Raw genomic sequence first — 10113 nt, forward strand, 5'->3', positions numbered from 1 at the left:
GCCCAGATCTTCATGCACCGGCCCTTTACGGATCCTCTTGCGGGTGGTGGGTCCACATGAGGACGGCTCCACGTCACTCCTTCAGGCTGAGCCCGGCCGGGCCCCGTGGGGAAAGGCCCGGCCACCAGACGCTCGCTGTCGAGCACCCACCCCAGGCCTGGCTCCAGGGTGGGGCCCCGGTAACGCCGGTCCGGGCGATGTAGCTTGCCTTGATTTAATTCTCTTCATAAGTGGCTTCTGAACCGCTCTTCGTCTGACCCGTCCCCCTGGACCTGTTTGCCATGGGTGACCCTACCAGGGGCATGAAGCCCCCGACAACATAGCTCCCAGGATCATTCGGGCACTCAAACCCCTCCACCACGTTAAGGTGGTGGTTCAGGGAGGGGAAATTGACTGTCTAGCTAATAGAACATTAAATGATATGGAAATTGAACGAGTGACTGCGACCAAATTCTTAGATATTCATATTGATGAAAAACTTGTGGTCATTAGTGTTATTCAGACAAAGTTAGCCAAAATTGCTGCTATAATGAGTAAAATGAAATTTTTGCTTAGTCAGGTTTCACTAAAATTTTTGTACAATAGTCTATTCCTACCATATTTGAATTATTGTGTAGAAATTTGGGGTAATGCCTATAAATCTAATATAAAATCTATTTTTTCTACTCCAAAAGAAGGTCAGTAGAATAGTTAACCAAGCACACTATCTCACACCAACAAATCCTATTTTTGTTAAATTGAGTGTCTGGGGGACTCGTTAAACACTCAGCATTTCATCCGAGGCCAGAAACCAACGTTCTACTGTAGCCATGACAACTCCCCTTGAAACAGTTGTTTCACTCACCTGTGCAGCTAAATGACTTTTTGACAAGACAAAATTGATTTAGACTTAAAATTATAACAAAAACGTATTCAGTTTTTCTCTTACTTTCTGTTGTTGCATCAGAGGCTCCATTTTACCCTAGACACTTTGTGATAGTGTGTGTGTGTGTGTGTGTGTATATATATATATATATATATATATATATATATATATATATATATATATATATATATATATATATATATATATATATATATATATATATATATATATATATATATATATACACACATACACTAAAGTATACTATATACCTCAGGGTTAGAGTTTTTTGTTTGGTTTGCTAACCAGGGCTTGTCATTTTTAGACAAAAGAAATTATAAATAAATAAAGGTATTACTGTATTTAAATAAAGGTAACTGTATTTAACGAAAAAAGACAGCACAGAGCAGATAGTTTGCTTTTAATTGAAACGACAAGTTTATTAATGAGGGTATGAGACAAACCATTTATAACAACTTTAATATAACTTCTTTCAAGACATGCCCAGTTTTAATCATTCTATGACAATTTTTTTTTGTCTTGCCATTCAGAAGATGAATCCTCAGAAGATTTGTTTTTCCTGGCCAAGTGTCAGAAGTTGGCTAAATCTAAAAATGAGAATCCCGACGTTCAATATTTCTCATATTTTATTTTACATGGACAATTTGGATTTTTCGACAGAAATGAATGTAAATATTGTTTTATGAATGCATTTAAATTGTACTATAAGCTCTCTGACCACGTTATTTCAAAATGTCTTTTGTTTTGAAGAGATGCTCCACGTAATAATTGCACTTTTGTCATTTTTTGTTATCTTGTATTTATTATTATTATTATTATTATTATTATTATTATTATTATTATTTGTATTTGTATTTGTATTTGATTAGCGTGTTCCTACATGTTGACACCATGGATCTATAATAAGATTTGATTATACGTCCATGGTTGACACTTGTCCTCTACGAATGTTTGTAAGTTTATATTCAAATAAAGAAAAAAAGATAAATTAATTAATTAAAAACAGTTGATTTGATTAACATGAAACACTATACCCCGGAAATGCCGAATCCCGAGTACTTCCGGGTCGCAAACGGTTTTTGACTTGTAGCTATGTTGACGTACAGCGTCAGGAGAAGCCTGCTATCTGGACAATTCAGCATGTTTAAAACTTTAAATCACATGTGTTCAGCCGTGTACGTGCAACTAGACAGAGGACGGTGTGACAAAAGCGGAGGTGAAACCAAAGAGGAGGCCGAAGCGGTGCTGGCGCTGTGTGCGGACAGGGGGTACATCCGTCACGCTGACTCGGAGTCGTGGAGGCGCGGGGTGAGTTCTGGGTTCGGTCCCCTGGGTGCGGAGCTGAAGAGGAATCTGCTCGAGAAATGGTGGGACTCTGTGGTCAGCTCTAGGGCGCACGTGTTTGGGATAAGCAGTCCGAGTTGCTCCCCGGACAAGACTGGATCTGGTCACGTTAAAAAGATCGACACAAAACAGATAATGCAAATACTGGAGCAACCAGAGCTAAGCAGAGAACAGATCATCAAACAGGTGAATTCATTTCTGCGGACGTCGCAAGCGCTGAGAACAAACTTTTTCCAAGGTTAGGGATTAAAATTCCCAGGGGTGGAATGAGATGTGATGTTTTTAACCAGACTGCTGACCCTGTATCATGTCTATTGTCAGGTGCCTTGGAACAGTTTGTGCCTTCTTCAGAGCTGGTCAACAGGAAGCTGCCTTTTGGCCTGGCTGAACATGGATTGTGCTTCAGAGGACCCTCCTGTGGTTGGTGAGACGTCTTATTTGCAGAGATGGGGGCTTCCGAGTCATGACCTGGACTCGAGTCAGACTTGAGTCACTATTTTGAGGACTTAAGACTTCACTTGTTGAGACTTTAAAGCAGAGATGGGCAAACTTTTTGACACACAATGGGTTCTAAAATTTGACAGAGAGGCCAGGCCAGGATATATGTATACATTACATTAGAGATTTGGCCTGTAACATGTAGCAAAGCATGAATATGCAAGGTTCATTTTTCAATTGTTTTTCAAATGTATTCATTAAATGAATAATTAATTTATAAAATTTTAGTTAAATAAACACAGCAGAAAAACTTTGAACTAGGTTTACCCTTACCTATTTTAATATAAGTCGGTCACGTTCGGCGGGCCAGATCAGTAACCCCAAAGGGCTGTGTGGGGCCCCAGGCTGTAGTTTGCCCATGTCTGCTTTAAAGGAACACACTGAAACATGTCCCTCCCCCGTTCTCTATTTGTTACTGAACTACTGATATCATATTGTTAAATGTCTTACAATAATAATGGGGCGTCACAATGAATTGGATTACAAGCCCCTGTGCTTAAACCATAGACTGTATATATAAATGTCGTTTATAACGTTTATATATACAGTCTATGGTTGCTAGCTGTCGCGTTCCAAATAGGAGGTGATTATGGGCACACTGCTGGCTCATTCAACTATGGTGTCAGTTTGCTTTACACTGAAGAACTGTGGTAACTGCTGCTGTCAGACTCGTCATTTTGGTCTTAAAAGGTTCGTATTAACCCGCTCTACATGATCCTGTTTTTTTTTTTTTATTTCACTATTATATCTGAAAATCAAGATATGAGCATTAATAACAGACAAATCTGATGCCTTCGTTCCCGCCAGCGCTAAGAACAGGTTTGATTGACAATGTTGTTAAGCACTCGCTGCTAAACCAGTGGTGTGGGCAGGAAGGGGTTTTACCTTCAACAACTTCATTCCAGATTGGCTTTTAGAGTGTTATGATACTTGCGGTCGTCATTTTGAATATGAAACTCGTCTCCAAATTGGCCCCTATAACTGCTAGCCTCAATGAGCTTCATTTGACTGGAGCCGAACACTGTGGGTGACATCACACTCACTCAGTCCGCATCTTTATACAGGCTATGGCTTAAAGCAGAGCGAGGTACATACACTGTGATCCTTTGCTCAATTTCAGTGCAGACTACATGAAAAAATAACTCTTATTAATCTCTTTTAAATCGTAATTATGTGAAATATGAGAGCCATTGCTCTCATACACATGCAGTAAGGTCTTGTAGACATTTAAATAGGAAAAAGTATCCCTTCTACGATTCTCTGTGCCTCCAAAATATGACAGTAAATATTGATTTGTATATTCTTTATATATCTCTATTTGTTACAATTACTTTTTAAATAGTACAATTTTGTTTAAAAAACATAATATAAATGACAAAAATATAAGCTGTATTTACTGTATGTACTTTGTTCAGTTTAAAGACTTGAAATTACTTGAAGCTCAAAGCAGAGGACTTGGAATTGACTTGTAATTGACTTGGACATGCACGTCACTGACTTGGGACTTGACTCAGACTTGATCCCAAAGACTTGAGGAAAACAACGACTTGGTCCCCAGCTCTGGTTATTTGTATAAATTATCTTGTGAGTAGGCTTAAATACAGATTTTTGTCTCCCATTCTATTGTAAACTAAACCTTAAGGTAAATTCTCAAAATATTCTAATTATGCACATTTTTATGTGATTGTTTATGTTTTGATTTGTTGTATTGTGATTTTAATGTCTTTCTTATTCTGTTCATACAAATAAACTCGCCTTTCCATTTGCTGATTACCAGTATACATGTTTTTCCCCAGGCCTGACACTGTCACAAAGACGTCTCTAGTTTGGTTCTGTTCTCCTCGTACATCCTCCCAGTGGTTAGATTTCTGGGCACGACAAAGGCTCCAGTGGTGGAAAAAAGTAGGTTTCGTTGCTAATTTCATCTGAATAATGAAGTTTAGAAAGGTTAAAATAATTAAAGCTAAAGATAGACCAATATGTTTGTTGTTTTTTTTTTGTTTTTTGTTATTTTTCCATGGCTGATGCCGATAACGATTTGTTGAGGATCCAGAGAAACCGAAATGCCAAGACACGAGAGTAGGCCGAAAGGCCTAAAGCAGATTAATTAAAAAGTGCAAATGCAGGCGTGATATGGGTCTATCTCTAGTTACTGCACATAAGCTTTGTGGAGCTAGAAGATAATGGACAGTTCCCTCTTCTGTCTTTGGCAGTTTGCACTTTCCTCGTCAGACTTCAGCAGCCGTGATGTTCCAGGGGAGGATCTGCATCTACCAGCATCACGCGGGGTCAAAATAATGTATAATTTCCCATGGGGCCCTGAGTCTCTGGAAATTTTGTGGAGCAGAGGAGACACTGAACTACTACAGGCACACAATGGAGCCCGCTCGAAACTTCATGTAGATAAACTAGTGAAAAGAGCCTATGCTAGTTAATTGTGTGTTTAAAATTTTACTTCCTGGTTGCAAATCATAACATCACACTAGGGAATTCCATAACGGTTACCGAGCAACCATGTCATACACTGGGCCAAAACTAATGTACACAGAAATTATAATTTGACAAACAAAAAAGGAAACACTTTGATTTTATTGCAATTATGTTTGAAGTGTCAGAAAATGTTGTTTCTTGTGTAAATTATGCTGAACTTTTGGACGGAATTCTCCCAGTGTGACGTCATCGCTCTGATGTCATCAGCATCAGACGTCATCAATGTAAAATAAAAATTACAGGAAGTAGAGAGTTTTAACAGATTTTTTAACTTTCCTTCACAAACTGCTTCTTGATTTGTGTAAAAGTATGATTTATATTTACAACAGGTTTTATCCATCAAATTAAGTGGAAATAGAATCGTCAAAACCTGTGAAACGTACTTTAAGACACTTAAACATTTATAAAGAAGAATACTGCAATTAATTAACTTAAGACTTATTAGATCACATATTGCATAATTGAAAAAAGAGAAGTAAAGTGAGAGATCATGCAGCCATGTGAGAAGTGCTTCATAAATGAGCAGAATTTAAGGGAGCTGCACTAAAAATGTTTTAACACTTATACTTACAGTGTCGCGACGGACAAAAGTCGGTGCCTCATGTTATCACAGTAACTGCAAACATGGACCAAGGTGTCATGGCTTTTCTGTTTAACTCGCTACAACAACAGAAGAAAGAAGGCAGCAAGAGGAAGCTGCATCAGAAGGTGAGTAGCGTTAACAGAATCAATATTTAATCAAAATATGTTTTACTTATTTTACATTCTAGTTTATTGTCAGTGTAGGTTCTGAAGTTACATCCAGTCTTGACGCCAATCAAAGTGGCTTTGGACATTGGCAGAGGGTCCACAATGGAGCTGCGGCAGGTTGGTTCTCATTCAAAAAAACAGATATCCCAAGATCAGTATCTGCTGACCATTAAGAGCTGTTTATAGGTTTGTGAAGGCCTACTTCAAGAGTTGCTTGATTCTAAGATCTCTGTGTGGCCTGGGTATCTTGAAACAATGCCAATGTCACTGGAGCAGCTCAATGCCAGGTCAGGTATTTTTAAAACATGAATCAATACTTTGTGTCTTATTTTGAATTTTCTTCTAACATGGCTCGTGTCATGTCTTTCACTAGGTATGATGAGATGGGGGTGTTATTCACCACTGTGATAAATGAAAACACTCTAGAAAACGGCCTCCTTCGGGTCCGCAGCAGGGACACAACAGTCAGAGAGACTATGCACATTTCAGAGATCAAGAACTTCTTGTCCGGATATGTTTCTGCTGCTCAGCACACCTGAAAATGTTTATAGTGTTTTTACTTTAAGAAATAAAAGTAATTTACAACAAAGTTACCAGAGTCCAGGACAAATGTGTTCAAATTTGTAATTGTCATGTTTATATACAGTATCACAGGTCATCAGGTGATTTTCTCCAGTATTCTGGTGTGTGGTTTGGTTATTTTTTTATGTGTGTGTGTGTATGCATATATACATACAGCTACCTACTGCAGCTTTCTACACCTTCATTTTCACAAATTTTTTTGGCGAGGATGAGAAAAAAAATGTTTTATGTGTGTTCCAAAGTGTATAAATGCTCAGCAGACAAACTTACAGTGATTCTGACACCTGTGGGTAAAACTATAGGGTTTTACCTTTACAAAGACCCAAACTTGTGCATTTACTACTGAGGGTTCAATAATGGTGATTATTTTAATTTGGAGAGGTCAGAACAAAGGCAATTTCACCAAAATGACCCGGAATGCTAAGGGGTTAATTCATATTCATTATTTATACTGAGATTCATTCAGATTATTATTTCTACGGAATTATATATATATATATATATATATATACACACATATACATATATACACAGACACATACATGCAGTCGAAGGCGGGGGCCTCGACGACCGGATCTCCGGACATGGAGACTAGCTCTGGGGACATGGAATGTCACCTCGCTGGGGGAGAGGGAGCCTGAGCTTGTGCGGGAGGTTGAGCGTTACCGGCTAGATATAGTCGGCCTCACCTCTACGCACAGCTTGGGCTCTGGAACCCAACTTCTTGAGAGGGGCTGGACTCTCCATTTCTCTGGCGTTGCCCGCGGGGAGCGGCGGCGAGCTGGTGTGGGCTTGCTCATTGCCCCACAGCTCAGCCGCTGCGTGTTGGGGTTCACTCCGGTGAACGAGAGGGTCGTGTCCCTGCGCCTTCGGGTCGGGGACAGGTCTCTCACTGTTGTGTCGGCCTACGGGCCAAGCAGCAGTGCGGAGTACCCGGCCTTCTTGGAGTCCCTGGGAGGGGTACTAGACAGTGCACCAACCGGGGACTCCGTTGTTCTCCTGGGGGACTTCAACGCCCATGTGGGTAACGACAGTGACACTTGGAGGGGCGTGATTGGGAGGAACGGCCTCCCCGATCTGAACCCGAGCGGTGTTTTGTTATTGGACTTCTGTGCTAGTCACAGTTTGTCCATAACGAACACCATGTTCGAGCACAAGGGTGTTTATCGGTGCACGTGGCACCAGGACACTCTAGGTCGGAGGTCGATGATCGACTTTGTTGTCGTGTCATCTGACCTCCAACCGCGTGTCTTGGACACTCGGGTGAAGAGAGGGGCTGAGCTGTCAACTGATCACCACCTGGTGGTGAGTTGGATCCGCTGGCGGAGGAGGAAGCCGGACAGACCTGGCAGGCCCAAGCGCATTGTGAGGGTCTGCTGGGAACGTCTGGCGGAGCCCTCTGTCAGGGGGGTCTTCAACTCCCACCTCCGGGAGAGCTTCTCCCTGATCCCGGGGGAGGTTGGAGACATGGACTCCGAGTGGGCCATGTTCTCCACCTCTATTGTCGATGCGGCTGCTCGTAGCTGTGGTCGTAAGGTCTGTGGTGACTCCGCCAGGGCTGCCCTTTGTCACCGGTTCTGTTCATTATATTTATGGACAGAATTTCTAGGCGCAGCCAGGGGCCGGAGGGGGTCTGGTTTGGGAACCACAGGATTTCATCTCTGCTGTTTGCAGATGATGTTGTCCTGATGGCTTCTTCGAGCCAGGACCTGCAACAGGCACTGGAGCGGTTTGCAGCCGAGTGTGAAGTGGCTGGGATGAGAATCAGCTCCTCCAAATCCGAGGCCATGGTTCTCGACCGGAAAAAGGTGGTTTTCTTTCTCCGGGTGGGTGGTGAGTCTCTGCCCCAAGTGGAGGAGTTCAAGTATCTCGGGATCTTGTTCACGAGTGAGGGAAGGATGGAGCGAGAGATTGACAGGCGGATCGGTGCAGCGTCTGCAGTGATGCGGTCGCTGTATCGGTCCGTTGTGGTGAAGGAGCTGAGCCCAAAGGCGAAGCTCTCGATTTACCGGTCAATCTACATTCCTACCCTCACCTATGGTCATGAGCTCTGGGTAATGACCGAAAGGACAAGGTCGCGGATACAAGCAGCTGAAATGGGTTTCCTCCGCAGAGTGGCCGGGCGCACCCTTAGGGATAGGGTGAGGAGCTCGGTCACACGGGAGGAGCTCAGAGTAGAGCCGCTGCTTCTACATGTTGAGAGGAACCAGTTGAGGTGGCTCGGGCATCTGCTCAGGATGCCTCCTGGACGCCTCCCTAGGAAGGTGTTCTGGGCATGTCCCACCGGGAGGAGGCCCCGGGGAAGACCCAGGACACGCTGGAGGGACTATGTCTCTCGGCTGGCCTGGGAACGCCTTGGGGTCCCACCGGAGGAGCTGGAGGATGTGTCCGGGGTGAGGGAAGTCTGGGAGTCCCTGCTTAGACTGCTGCCCCCGCGACCCGGCCCCGGATAAGCGGAAGAAAATGGATGGATAGATGGATGGATCGATCTTTATATCCAGTCTTGTCTTTTTACGCGTGCAGAAAACTCCGTCTGTTTTCAGTAAACCACTGCATGTCACGCATCAGCGTGTTCCGCAGTTCATGGGCTTTAAGAGGAAAACATCACTAAACATGTGTAATGTAACAGCTTGATTCTACAGGGGGAGAGTGGGGCGTACTCTTCCAGTCATCTGAAGCTCTCATTCACTGTCCCTTCTCCTGTAACCCACAGCCCCCACCTTATTGGCCAACTTTGGTGTCAATCACAAGCTAACAAGTTTGTTTTGCGCTGAGGAACAAAGTTGGCACTGTCAGAAGTTTATTATGCCTGAAACTGACAAAAGAAATTCAATTCAATTCATTTATTTTTGTAACGCCCAAAATCACAACAGTTGTCTCGAAGGGCGTTCATGTTTTGGTTGATGGGGGAAACCCATCCAGACACTGGAGAAACATGAAAAACTCCGCACAGAAAGGCCTGGGCGACCCGGGGATCGAACCAAACCCTCTTGCTGTGAGGCATGAGTGTTGCCACTCAGCCACCGTGCTGCCTACACACAAAAACAAAACAATGCAAATGAAATGTAGAGAAGTGACGGAACAGATTTCACTTTCCTGCAGCAGATTGGACATGGAGGCTCTAACTTCCTTTGTGGACATAATTTCTTGACTGGATTGTATTCTCTGGACTTTACGGAACGAATGAGACCAACTTTGTGTGAATATGTTGATGTTTGACAGAACCAGAGCGCTCAATGGTAAGTGAAGTCCAAATCCACATTTCTGACTTCTCTGTAAAAACGGCCGCGGGCGGCCCGTCGGAACGCTAAGTGGTTTTAAACCATTTAATTAACGTCCTAATGAAAGATAGGGGTTTAATAGGTTTTCTTCTGCCCACTACTTTTCGAGTTTATATAAGAACAAATTTGTGAAATGTGCATTAAGTGTACCTCATACATGTGCTCGAAATAAATCAAATTGAATGAATGAAGTGCTCTCGTGGAAGTGTGAGTACTCAGCGTAAGTCGTAGCCTGTTCTCGCGAGATCTTGGTGTCATGCCCGCCCGGGCTTGTCATTGGTC

At 42.8% G+C, this 10113-nt stretch overlaps 1 protein-coding gene across 1 annotated transcript; it reads left to right on the forward strand.

The window, feature by feature from the left end:
* The first annotated feature begins 1941 nt into the window (after positions 1–1941).
* On the forward strand, positions 1942–6560 carry polg2 (polymerase (DNA directed), gamma 2, accessory subunit). The gene is made up of 8 exons (XM_033977869.2): positions 1942–2468; positions 2552–2654; positions 4525–4630; positions 4942–5127; positions 5792–5926; positions 6005–6085; positions 6155–6255; positions 6342–6560. The coding sequence occupies exons 1-8, from the start codon at positions 1979–1981 to the stop codon at positions 6505–6507; spliced, it is 1368 nt and encodes a 455-aa protein (XP_033833760.1). The 5' UTR covers positions 1942–1978; the 3' UTR covers positions 6508–6560.
* The last annotated feature ends 3553 nt before the right edge of the window (positions 6561–10113 follow it).

The sequence above is a fragment of the Periophthalmus magnuspinnatus genome, chromosome 1 (assembly GCF_009829125.3).
Source record: "Periophthalmus magnuspinnatus isolate fPerMag1 chromosome 1, fPerMag1.2.pri, whole genome shotgun sequence".
Classification (NCBI taxonomy): Eukaryota; Metazoa; Chordata; class Actinopteri; order Gobiiformes; family Gobiidae; genus Periophthalmus; species Periophthalmus magnuspinnatus.

Excerpts from the sequence above, each read along its gene's own strand:
- polg2 (XM_033977869.2), top strand. The coding sequence starts at position 1,979 with ATGTTGACGTACAGCGTCAGGAGAAGCCTGCTATCTGGACAATTCAGC. Across the intron at positions 2,655-4,524 it reads AGAGGACCCTCCTGTGGTTG|GCCTGACACTGTCACAAAGA; the intron begins GTGAGACGTCTT and ends GTTTTTCCCCAG. Across the intron at positions 6,086-6,154 it reads CCACAATGGAGCTGCGGCAG|GTTTGTGAAGGCCTACTTCA; the intron begins GTTGGTTCTCAT and ends AGCTGTTTATAG.